This window comes from Phalacrocorax carbo, chromosome 1 (assembly GCF_963921805.1).
Source record: "Phalacrocorax carbo chromosome 1, bPhaCar2.1, whole genome shotgun sequence".
In the NCBI taxonomy this organism is placed as follows: domain Eukaryota; kingdom Metazoa; phylum Chordata; class Aves; order Suliformes; family Phalacrocoracidae; genus Phalacrocorax; species Phalacrocorax carbo.
In genome coordinates this window covers 218,551,579-218,563,639 of record NC_087513.1, presented here as the reverse complement: position 1 = coordinate 218,563,639, position 12,061 = coordinate 218,551,579, and the positions used below count along the sequence as shown (strand labels likewise).

At 56.1% G+C, this 12,061-nt stretch overlaps 1 protein-coding gene, 1 long non-coding RNA gene and 2 other non-coding genes across 6 annotated transcripts; 1 reads left to right on the top strand and 3 right to left on the bottom strand.

Annotated features, from left to right (window-relative positions):
• Window positions 1-1,824: 1,824 nt before the first annotated feature.
• Window positions 1,825-4,927, bottom strand: RPS11 (ribosomal protein S11). The gene is made up of 5 exons (XM_064441659.1): window positions 4,817-4,927; window positions 4,341-4,472; window positions 3,701-3,776; window positions 2,880-3,009; window positions 1,825-1,999 (listed from the first exon to the last, which is right to left on the bottom strand). The coding sequence occupies exons 1-5, from the start codon at window positions 4,829-4,831 to the stop codon at window positions 1,876-1,878; spliced, it is 477 nt and encodes a 158-aa protein (XP_064297729.1). The 5' UTR covers window positions 4,832-4,927; the 3' UTR covers window positions 1,825-1,875.
• On the bottom strand, window positions 2,577-2,669 carry LOC135311661 (small nucleolar RNA SNORD35). The gene has a single exon (XR_010371275.1). It is a non-coding gene; the product is annotated as a small nucleolar RNA SNORD35 (small nucleolar RNA).
• LOC135311660 (small nucleolar RNA SNORD35) lies at window positions 3,478-3,570 on the bottom strand. Its single transcript, XR_010371274.1, has one exon. It is a non-coding gene; the product is annotated as a small nucleolar RNA SNORD35 (small nucleolar RNA).
• Window positions 4,924-10,558, top strand: LOC135311627 (uncharacterized). 3 transcript variants are annotated; one of them, XR_010371264.1, is made up of 2 exons: window positions 4,924-5,024; window positions 8,128-10,558. It is a non-coding gene; the product is annotated as an uncharacterized LOC135311627 (long non-coding RNA). The 3 variants fall into 3 exon arrangements; XR_010371265.1 differs by lacking the exon at window positions 4,924-5,024 and adding an exon at window positions 5,366-5,908; XR_010371263.1 differs by lacking the exon at window positions 4,924-5,024 and adding an exon at window positions 6,072-7,101.
• The last annotated feature ends 1,503 nt before the right edge of the window (window positions 10,559-12,061 follow it).

The window sequence follows — 12,061 nt, the reverse complement described above, 5'->3', positions numbered from 1 at the left end:
TGCAGCGTGCCAGCAGCACCCAGACCTTCCAGAGGTAGCCTTGCTGTACGTGGAAGTGGTGAATAATTAGCATTTTACCTAGACTGGCTTGGTGCGAAGGCAGTGACCGAGGCACCCCTCAGCTGAGGTTGCGGATGAGCAGTGGGACTGCCCCCAGCGCTCCTCCCCTGCCGGCTCCGCAGCTGACCCGCTTCAGCCCTTGCCTTGGTGACTTCTGGAAAGCACTTGCCACCTCCTGTTCCCGCTCCGGCACGACGGGCCGCCTCCCGCTGCTCCGCTCCAGGCGGACGGCGCAGCTGAGCCGCGGCAGCAGAGCAGAGGAGCTGACGCACGTGCACCCACACGCCAGCGAGGCTGCGGCGTCCCCCAGCCCGGCCGGGAGCGTCGGCTCCGGAGGTTCAAGCAGCGCCCCGTGGATGGAGGGGAAGGCTGCTGGGAAGCCTGGCAGGAAGGACCCTTCCCACACAGAGACAGGGAAACCCTGACTGCTCAGAGTTGACCCTGCTGGAAATGTTCACTCATGTCCTAGTGAAAGCTGGCCCAGAGTTTAAAAGCTTTCCGATCAGTGGGGCCCAACAAAAATATCTAGGTACAAAGACCCGTGCAACCCTGACAGGTCAGCCCCATTGGCAACGTCTCGAGCCTGCCACAGAGCAAGCGCTCCCCCAAAACCCTCCCAGGTGCAAGGGGACATCCCTGCCACAAGGGTGAGGCAGCACGAACCAAAAGCTCTCGCACAAACACTACCTCATTTTTGCAAGCCAGATGCATTAATAGAGAAGCCACCACGATGCAGCGCTTTCTGCAGGCTGTGGGGCAACAAATCACTCTTGCAGCGTTTTCCAGCGCTAACTCAACAGGCAACGCCACCAGAGCCAGCCCCGGGCCGAGGCAATGCTGCTGCAGCCAGCCCTGGGCCGAGGCAACGGTGCCAGCTGAACCATGCAGGTTTAAAACACCGGATTTTGATCGTTCCACCTCTGGTTCCCACCATACACCCTCTCCCGCTGCTCCACGAGCAGAGTGCCATCCACACCGTGCCACACCATCGCGCTCTCCTGTTTTTTCCCCCAAACGCGGGATCAGTTTCCTACAGAAGGGCTTACTCTGTTCCCAGAATAACGTTTCCTCACTGTTGGAAGCAGAAGCAACTATCACCTCTAAAAAAAATCTGCCGGAAAAGGAGTTTCTTCAGCATTAGTTCCCATTCCCGTCAGCTGCTAACGCACCGCAGCTTTGTAAAATGTGATCACCAAGTGAATTGCTGTCACCAAGAGGCTTTATGTCATTCTAAACTAAGTTATTATGTGATCTCCAATCCGTTGCCACCTGCAGCTGCGCTGGAGAGGGGTGAAATGGCACACCAGAACACAGCATTCGGCTGGAAAGCCGCAACAACTCTCCAGAGAGCACGTAAAAGCCGTCAGAACAGGTCCCTTTTTGCTTTTTTTACTGCACCCCGATTCCCCCACATTAAAAAATCTAAGCCTTGGTCAGCCTGTCCTGGAATAGAGAGCCTGGGGGGAGAGGTGCAAAGGCAGTCCTCCTTCGGGCAGGGCGCGCGGGAGCTGGTGCTGCCGCAGGGAGGCTCACCGCCGGTACCGCTCGGACCACGTGTCAGCTCCCCGCGGCGCGCAACACCCGCTCCTCATCCCTCGCCCGAACTCCCGCCACGTCTGAGCCGAACCCCCGGCGTCACTGCGCGAACGCCTGCACGGTACTCTCGTGTTTCCCGGTGCAGGCGCACTCTCATCTTGCCCGTTTCCACGGCCTGACAAGTCTGTTGCGCCCCCACGCTATTTATTTCAGATTACACACACAGGGTACGTTTTTACAAAAGTTTTATTTGCCCGGCCTATCTTCCATGTGCCGTTCTTAAAACTTCTGGAACTGCTTCTTGGTACCAGCAGCCTTTGTGACTTTGAGGACGTTGAACCGGACAGTCTTGCTGAGGGGACGACACTCTCCCACGGTGACGATATCGCCGATCTGGACATCCCTGCAAAGTCATCACGGGTGTTTCAGCGGCTCCGAGTTCTCTGCGTTTACGTTTGGTCGCTCCGTAGCACGGGCATTTGCCTTGTGCGACGCCACCGAGCAACACCGCACCGGCAGCGGCACCGCAGCCCTGAGCTTGTGCAGCTGGAAGGTCTCGAGCGCTGCCAAGATGCGTGTGCCTAAAAAGCAGCAGTCGCCCCACCCAGCTGCCGCAAGGCCTTGGAGTCTGTCACTCCATGCTAAGCTCAAGACAAGGCTCACGACTAGGCTAAACGCAAGCCTTTCAAGAGCGGGATGAGTGCCGAGCATCAAAGGGAACCCTTCAGCGATGGGGAGTTTCCCTCCCGGTCACATACAGCCTCAAAGCACTCCTTAAGCCAAATCAGCTGGACTCCCACTTTTTCAGGAAACCTGTGCTCCAAAGCCAGGCTTAGGAAACACACGGTAGGCAAAAAACCTGCCACTCTCTGAATACATCCCCTCTGGCCTCAGTGCTTACTTCAGAAACATCAGTTTTTATCTTTCTCAAGGAATGTAACACTGTGTGGTTTCAGAACAGGCAGAGGGACCGGAACCTGCCATATGGTTCAGCAATTGCCACAGGCACTGTCAGCAGCCCCCCTCACCAGCAGGGGCTCTGAAGACCATCGTGAGTTTAAACATCACCACCAGTACGCAGGTTCCAGGCCAGAAGCAGCAATAAAACTGCAGTGCCACACAGATGTGCACACGTGCTGCAGTTTCTGCACAAAAGCCGAGCTCAGCGTCACAAACAGGCCCTACAAACACCTGTATGAGACACTGGGAGCACGTCCGGCACTCCCACCCACCTCCCCTCCATGGGGCAACTCCTCGCCGTCACCGCGGGGACCTGCACGCACCTGAAGCAGGGGGAGAGGTGCACGGACATGTTCTTGTGGCGCTTTTCGAAGCGGTTGTACTTGCGGATGTAATGCAGGTAGTCCCGACGGATGACGATGGTGCGCTGCATCTTCATCTTGGTAACCACACCTGGGCGACAGAAGAGGGAGGACATGCCAGCGATGAGCCTAAATGAGCACGGACCGACCCGTGGCACACTGGGCCGGAGATGTGGGTTGTAACAAATAGAGAACAGAGATTTTTACGTGAACTATCCAAGAGGATCGGCAGGGTCAAGCGGTATTTGACACCTGAAGGCCGTACCCTTCAATTCCAGTTAATTTCTCCTTATTTACCTTAATAATAAACTATAACACACCCTTTGAGGGGTGCTCCAGAACCTCTACCAGGATGAAAGGGCTTTCCCACTGCCATGCTACAATGATCAAATTTCTATCATAAAATGCATTATTCCTCTTGTCTTTTTGAAGACTTTGGGCACATTGCAACACCTTTTCTAAAACCAATGTTCCCTGCACCATCTGCTGCTGTCTCACATCAACATCTGCACCATGGAACAGCACATCTGGAAGGGTAACTGCCGGCAAGCGGTCCTTTCACTGGGCATCAGCAAAGCCATGTGGCATTGTCGTCAAAGCCCCTTCACTGTGAGGCTTGGAAGACCATCGTGAGAGAATGGCATCACGTGCAGCTCAAGGACCACGGCAGGGTTTCCAGGCAGCTCCAGATGGATGCTCACAACTCCTGGCCTTTGATTGCTTCAGGGCAGCCATGGGACTGCGCCTGCGCTGCTTCTCTTTAAGGAGCCTTCGCAACTCACCTGAGAGGATCCGGCCACGGATGGAGACATTACCAGTGAAGGGACACTTCTTGTCAATGTAGGTGCCCTCGATCGCCTGCAAAGGGGAATGGCTGTCAGCATTTCATAATCATAGAATGTCTTAAGTGGGAAGGGACCCACCACAAGTGTCATCAGGTCCAACTCCCATCCTTGTACAGGACACCCCGAATTCACACCATGTCTCTGAGGGCCTTGTCCAAGTGTTTCTTGAATATCACCAGGCTGGTGCTGTGATGCCACCCTGGGGAGGCTGTTCCAGGGCTCCACCACCCTCGGGGGGAAGAACCTTCTCCTAATGCCCAGCCTCACCCTCCCCTGGCACATCTCCCTGCCATTCCCTCGGGCCCCGGCGTTGGTCACCAGAGAGATCAGTGCCTGCCCCTCCTCCTACCCCCGTGAGGAAGCTGCAGACTACCATGAGGGCTGCCCTCAGCCTCCTCCGCTGCAGGCTGAAAAACCAAGGGACTTCAGCCACTCTTGGACAGGCAAACAGCTGAGGCAGCAAGGGAGCTTGGAGGAGCCATGAGCAGACTCGCCTGGCAGGTCTGCTGCAGCCTCTGGGGTGCGGCAAGAACAGGACCGGGCTGGGGGTGGCCTGGGCCCCGCAGCCACCCCTTACCTCCTTGGGAGTCTTGAAGCCCAGGCCGATGTTTTTGTAGTAGCGGGGGAGCTTCTCCTTGCCGCCCTCGCCCAGCAGCACCCGCTTCTTGTTCTGGAAGATGGTGGGCTGCTTCTGGTAGGCGCGCTCGGTCTGGGGGGGAGAGAGCAGGGAGCATCACCGGCAGCTCCGCGGCGCCGGGAGCCGGCCAGGCCCCGCGGCACGGCGCCCCGCCGACACACACCGCCGGCCTGCCCTGCCCTTCGCGGCCCCGGGCACGGCGCCTCACCGGGAAGGCGCCCGCCCGCTTCCGCCCCCCCGGCCCACAGGGCCCCGGGCAGCCCCCCTCCCCGCCCCAGCGCCCCCGAGGTGTGCGGCGCAACGTTGGGGGGGTGTGCGTGTGTGTGTGCGTGTGTGTGTTTGCCCCGTGGGGGCGGCCCAGCGGGGTCCCAGGCCGCCCCGGGGGGTCCCGGCCCTCCCCGGCCCCGCAGCCCCACCTGCGTGTCCGCCATCTTGGGCCGCGCGGCGAAAGGAGGGCGTGGGTGGCGCGCCGCGCCGCTTATCCCCGTAGCGGGCCGCCGGAAGTGACCTCACGAGGAGGCCGGCCGAGGGCGTCACTTCCGGCGCTGCGCTGCGGAGCGGGGCCGGCCCGGCGGAGCCTGGGGGGAGGGGCGGGGGTGTTGGTGTCCTACTGGGAGAACTGGGGTAACTGGGGTGCGCGGGAGCGCTCGGCGCTGGGCGGCCGGGCCCAGGGAGCTGTGGGGAGCGCGGCTGAGCCGGGGGCGGGGGGCCCCTGCGGAGGGACCGGGGCAGGCTGGGGAGCTGCGCGGTCACCGACCGTGCGGAGCTGAACGGGGCAAGGGCCGGGTTTTGCCCCTGGGGTACGGACGGACGGGGGAGCGAGGGGCTGGGGAGCAGCTAGGCGGGGACCTGGGGGCTCTGGCCGACAGCAGGTTGAACAGGAGCCCCCAGCGTGCCCTGGCAGCCCCGAGGGCCAGCCGTGCCCTGGGGGGCACCGAGCCCTGCATCGCAGCGGGCGAGGGGGGGATTGTCCCGCTCTGCCCCGCGCTGGGGCGGCCTCACCCCGAGTGCTGTGGGCAGCGTTGGGCGCCGCAGGACATGGAGGGTATAAAGCTACTGGAGAGTGTCCAGAGGAGGCCACGGAGTTGGTGTGGGGTTTAGAGGAGAAACCGTACGAGGAGCGGCTGAAGTCCCTTGGTTTCTTCAGCTGGAGCAGAGGGGGCCGAGGGCAGAGCTCATGGTGGATGAGATGGGCGGACTGTTCAGTGGATAAGAAGCTGGCTGGATGGCTGCATCCAGAGGGTCGTGGTCAATGGCTCAATGTCCAGATGGGCACTGGTGACGAGTGGTGTCCCTCAGGGGTCTGTAGCGGGCCCAGCGCTGTTTAATATCGTCATCAATGACACAGACAGTGGGATGGAGGGCACCCTCAGCAAGTTTGCAGATGACACCAAGCTGAGCGGCGCAGTTAACACACTTGAAGGATGGGATGTCATCCAGAAAGACCTGACCATGCTGGAGGGGGGGCCTGGGAGAAACTCATGAGGTTCAACAAGGCCAAGTGCAAGGTCCTGCACCCATGTTGGGGCAACACCTAGTATCAACACAGGCTGGGGGATAGAGCATGTCCAGAGAAGGGCAGTGGAGCTGGGGCAGGGTCTGGAGCACAAGTGTGCTGGGGGGCGGCTGAGGGGGCTGGGGGGGTTTAGCCTGGAGAAGGGGAGGCTGAGGGGAGCCTTTCTCGCTCTCTGCAGCTGCCTGAGAGGGGCTGGAGTGAGGGGGGGGCTGGTCTCTGCTCCCAAGTCACCAGTGACAGGACGAGAGGGAACGGCCTCAGGCTGCGTCAGGGGAGGTTTAGGTTGGATGTGAGGGAAAATGCCTTCCCTGCCAGAGGGGTCAGGCCCTGGCACAGGCTGCCCAGAGAGGTGGGGAGTCACCGTCCCTGGGGGGGTTCAACCACCGTGTAGCCGTGGGACTTGGGGCCATGGTTTAGGAGGCCTGGGGGTGTTGGGTTGGGGGTTGGACTTGATGATCCGAGAGGTCTTTTCCAACCTTAATGATTCTGTGAGTCTATGGTGGTGGAGGTGGGAGAAATGAAGGATGTGAGGAGGGCCTTTCCTAGGAGCAGGGCACCCTGGGTGATTAGGTCGGAAGGTACGAGACAGCCTGGACTGGCCAGCAGCAGTTTGACAGTTCTGTTGTACGTAGCTGGCTCACACCCCACAGAACAGCGTGGCTGGTGCCTCGTGGCCGACCGGTGTCTTGGGCTGTGACTCGGGAGGTGCTGAGCTCTGTACAGCCCACGCCTGAATTGGGGCATGGTCTTTTCTGTGTTGGTTCCTTGTCAGGACAGCAGAGAGAGAAATTCTCGGAAGGATGTTATTTATTGATACAAAGACCTTGGGTTTGTAGTGTACCTGCCACAATTGGTTCCTCTGGGTGAGGGAAGATTTAAACATGACAGGGTTTTGGTGGGAATTTCTTCCTGGCCTCAGGCTGTGAGGGACAAAAAATAACCAGCTGCGAGGGTGCACGCTGGGGAAGGGTCTCCAGGTGTACCTGTGGTGCTCGGCTTCCAGAACACAGGGGACCCTCTGGGGGTGTACCTCTGTGTCTGGAGAAGTGTTTATGTTTCTTCAAGGTCTTTTTCAGAACCTGTTGGCAATATTACCAGAATTGGATCTAAATTACTTGAATTTTCAGTGATCATGGCCTCTGACATGTATTGCACGCACTGGGGCACCTCAGAAAAGGCAGGAAAGTAAGCTTTACTTACTGTTATATAAAGGCAGCAGTATAATTTAACATTATTGTGATGCAAATAAAGTTATATTAAACCAACGGCATATGGTGGTACCCTGTTTACTGCATGCCACGTCATTAATCAATTGTTTGAAGATTAAAGGGATAATAGTGGCTTTTTAGAGCTCTTGCGCATTTTATTCTCTGTTAGTCATAATCTGCCTCGTCAGGGGCCGAGTGCAGGCAGAATGTTTGTCTCTGAAAGCGAAGCCAGTTCTAGCCATGAAGAGTTAACTTGTGTGGATGGTGGCTGGCTCTTCTGGCCTGAGAAATGAGGACTGACGAGAAACAGGATGAAAACCTAAAGCGGCTCGTTCTTTGTGCAAGAGTCAGCTGTGATGTCACCCCTCGCCGTGGGACTGGGGATGCTAAAAGTTCACAGGGGCTCGTGGAGGGGCTGGGCAAGTTGGTGGAGGGAAAATCCACGCGTGTTTGCTGAGCGCAGAGCAATAACGTGCAGCTCGGGAAGTCTCGGCTGAAAATGCTCGGCGCTCGGATGCGGACGAGGCAAAGCAAACCTCGGCTCAGGAAGGGCTTTGGATCTGTGACCCGGGCGGGGATGCGGGAGCATCCTGTTCAGTGGGCTGAAGTGGGATGGGAGTGTTTTTAAATATTGGTTGCTGGGACACGGATCTTTTTGTGTCTAAGTAAGTGCCTAGATGGGCTCTTGTGCCGGTTGCTGCAATCTCGCGGTCTTGAAGAGATGGTGGGAAGACCTCAAGGATTTTTATATTTGTTGTCTTCAGAGTCCTTTCACACTCTCAGGGGGAAGGCAGCATGCAATAGAGACACGTAACTAAATTATCTTGAAAATTACCATTCTTCTCCGCAAATTATCCATAAGCTGATGAATAAATAAAATAGCATTTCTTTACTCATCCATTTGATGCTAAAAATGAAACTGAGTCACCTCCTGCCTTTAACTCGTGATGAATTGTGAAGAGTAGGGGAATAAAAAAATGATAGCAGTCTTTCTGTCTTTTAGGTGGGCAAATGCCATGGGTGTTTTGTGACTGCTTGGACCAACCCCCTGCCAGTGAAGAGTCTCGTCTTCGGGCTCAGCGCCTGCAGCAGCAGTTGCAGAGCAGCCGTGTCTCCATGGGGCAGGCCTGTCTCAGAACGAGGGGTGGCAGCGGGGCTGTCAAACTACCGACCTTGACCCTGAGGATGCAAAACAAAGCAAAAGGGAATCTCAGACCGTGGCTTAATCAGGAGTCCCTGACTGAGCCCTGATTAACAGTGCTGCGGCTGTATGAGAGACCGTGAATAGCGGCGGGCTGCTGGAAAGTGAAGGAAGAGGCTCTCCTATCAAAACATGCCACCCAGACCGGGAGATGAGGAGTCTTCGAGAGTCAGTGGTGCCCCTGAGTCGTGGTGGCGGGGCATTGCCCCTGGTCCTGCCAGCAGCCGTTTGTTTGTTTTACGGCTAAGCGTTTCTTCTGATGGCTCTCAGCAGGAAAAGACTTAAGAACATCGTGTGTGTCCAAGGAGGAAATAGCGGAGGGAAAGCATAGGCATTGTCTGGCGAGAGAGGGAGTTTTCCTCTGGGCGTTGTCTGGCTGTACAAGAGCTTTGTCATAACGCAATATGCAAAATCTGTATTGCCTTTTCAGAGGAAGCTCAAGGAAGCTTCAGTAGCATCGGAGTCAGAGCTGAGAAAACCAGTGACGACCTGGCAGTGTGCTGCTTCTGGCAGCTGGAGAGAAAGTTCTGAAGCACTTTGAAATGGTACAGGAATAAACCAGGATATGGTGCTCTTGTTTTATGACCTGCAGTGTTAGGTTATGATGAGAGATTGTGGAACTGCTTTCACTGATATTTTTAAAATGGACTGATAGCTACTGAACGTGCTCTGTCTGGGCCGCTTGATCCTTTCCTAGCGCGCAGGTTTGGCCCTGATGGCATCCTGAAGTCCCTTCCAGACCTGCGTTTCTGTGCTTCCCACCGTGCTGTCAGGCACGGCTTGATACATCGGAAGCATGAAGGTGTGGTGTGATGTGGTGGGGAGGAGACTGGAGCGCTGGGGTCTGAGGGGGGCTGTCCTCTCCCAACTGGGCCCTGCCGGCTTTCAGGGACTCCCAGCTCCCTACGGATGCTCCAGGGAGCAGCTTCTCGGCCTCTGGCCGTAGTGGGCTCCGCTCTGGGAGCGGACTTGCTCTCAGCCGTGCTCACCTGACAGTACAGTCAGTGCTGAATTTGTTAGTCTGGTTTCTTAATCCTGGCAATACTGTAGATAGTAGGAATGACGCTGTATTGATGGTGAGTATGCACTGGGGTCTAACTGTGCAGCAGAAATTAATTCAAACTGCAGCTCCTTTTTACTCTTGCTTAATTAGACCTCTGTTCATTGTTTTGTGGTCTCTGCGAGTGGCGTTCCTATTGCCTGTCTGTCATGCACCAGGTGATCGGTTGCTTTATCTGTACACCAGCCATTCCCAAGCGCCAAACATCTATAGCACTGTGTGCTCAAACCATTTTATATTTTAATTGTTTAGTTAGACACTGAGGTACCTGCATATCCTCTGCTGTGCAGTGCCACAGATGTCCCAGTTAGACCTTTGTTAAGGTGTTGATACTTACTCAGTGTTTAGTATTAACTGTCTGGTCATCTTCATCAGCTCATTACTTCACTTGCAATACTGTTTTTCTCCAGTCAGTCCTGTGCTTGTAAGAAGTGGCCCCGCAGAAGAGCCAGGAGCGCCTTGCCAGTCCACCCCGCTCCGTACTCGGGGCTGCAGCCTCCCCCGGTGCGACAGATGCGCTTGACCTTGACCACACTGGCAGTGGTTTGCTGCAGACTCCAGAGGAGGTAAAGGCCTGAGCCGTAACTGGGGCCAAGAACTTGGCTAGTTCCAGTCTGCTCCCTGATAACCCACAACGGAGCAGAGCGATGCAGCGAGCATCCGTGCTACGAGCTTGGAACGCCCATCATGCGAGTAACACGTGAACAGCCAGTGGCTTTTCCGAGACTTGTTTATCAAGGAACAAAGAAAGTTGTGGGTGCAACAACTGCACACCTTTTCCGTGACGTGTAAATTGAGGACAAGGCAACCCCTTTATTCCACAGATACGGCAGCCTCAGCGAGCCACCTTTGAGCTCTCCTGGCTAAGCAGCTGGCTGCGTGGCGGTGATCTCCCCTTGAGCTGGGACACCCTCAGGGTTGTGCCTCAAGGCAGAGAGACCTTTCACCAATGGCAGACCTTTGGTAAGCAACCGGTGCTGTGCATAACCTTGTAGTATGGTAACTTTGGTTTTGTGTCTTGGTAACTTTGATTTTGTGTCTTGGTAACTTTGATTTTGTGTCTTGGTAACTTGGTAGTTTTGAATCATTGTTCAAATGATTGTGCAGTACAGTAATAGAGCAAACCTTGCCATCGAACTTTACAGCGTCTCATTAAACCCACTTTTGCCAATACCTTTGACAGTGATTCTTTAAATGACCTAAATCGCCCATTGCAACAGCGGGGCCGGCTAGGGCAGCACCATTTGGCTATCCGGTGTGCCGAGGTGCCAAGCGGGAGACTCCTCTGTGCCTTGGCAAGAGCCTGCAGCCTGCGCAGCATTTCTTGCGATGGGCTTCGCTGCCGCTCGCTGCGGGCAGGTGGGATTGGCGCCCTGAATTGGCTGAATCCGTTACAAGAAGAGAGGAACAGTTCAGAGATGACTTTCGTGCCCAGATGTTTTGATGTGACGGGGCAAGCTTCGCGCAGGGGTACGTGCAAGGCATCTGCCCAGGCGTGGTTGTTGGCTCACCCGGTGCCCTGCTGAGTCTGGCGGTTATGTTTTACAGCTGGGCAGGTAAGGCACAAAGCCTGTGGGGACACTTCTGGGCCCATTGGTATTTGCAGGGGTATGTTGCATCCTGGTGGAGTTCGGGAATTACTGCAGCCTGTGTGCCCCTAATATCTGGCTAGAAAACAGCTGGCTAATTTCAAGCCTGTGCTGGTCCTCAGCAGTCTCTACTCGTGCTACTTTTTGAGACCTCAACACTGGAGCAGTCCCTGTTCCAGCCCTTTTTCACTCGATGAAGTCCTCCCAGGCCAGGTGAGCAAGGGTGCTCTGAAACAACAGACCCTGCCGCATTTTTATAAGGGACCTCTGGGCAAAACTGGGAGAGTGGATCCCTCCTGCAGGTCCAAACCAGTGTGCGGAGGAACAGGGGAGAGCCATGTGCTGGGGACAGTACCCTTCTCCGGCCGTGCACTGTGCTCGCCAAGCAGAGCCAGGGAGCTCAGCAAGCTTACAGACAGCTTCACAGCAGCAGTTCTGCTTGCATGAGCCTTGCCAGCCACTAGGCAGAAACAGGGGGCATCAACCAGCTCTGTTCAGGGTTACCAGGAGCACTGTGTGAGGTAGAAAAGTCAAGGACATGATGGACTCGGAGCCAGGCAACCCATGGACTTCATCCTGTACCACGCCCAGGTACCAGGACAGCCCATTTCTCTGCAGCTTGCAGAAAGATGCTCTAGTCCTGCTGCCATGATGTGCCCATGCAGGCCCCTCTGGAGTGTCCCACGTGGACCCTGGTGGCCGGGGGCCTCCCGTGCTGCCTGCCCAGCGGTGCTGCCCAAATTGAGCTTTTGCAGGACCTGGGGTGCAGTTTACAGCACCTACGTTCTCAGCTGCAATGCAGAGCTGAGTCGTGGCAGTCTGACCCCTTGACACCCCTTTTCCCCACCCTACTCTCCAGCTTAGCTCTTGAATAGTTGCAGTTTTTTCCTGGGTCTCAAGTCTGGTATGATTTTAAGGCTCATGTCTGTCCTCTGTGAAGAACTGGGATGACTAGAGGAATTCTCTGATAACTGGAAAAGGGCTAACGCAACTCCAGTCTTTCAGAAGGAAAAGAAGGAGAGTGGAGAGGGCCTCAGCCTGGAAAGAGCATGGAGCGTGTCCTCTTGTGATCCCTGTCTCCAAACAG

Bases quoted from the DNA above. Each gene is read 5' to 3' on its own strand.
- RPS11 (XM_064441659.1), bottom strand. The intron at 3,777-4,340 runs GTAAGGGGTGGC...TCCCCTTTGCAG, and splicing joins GCTTCAAGACTCCCAAGGAG to GCGATCGAGGGCACCTACAT. The intron at 3,010-3,700 runs GTGAGTTGCGAA...TCTGTCGCCCAG, and splicing joins CCGTGGCCGGATCCTCTCAG to GTGTGGTTACCAAGATGAAG.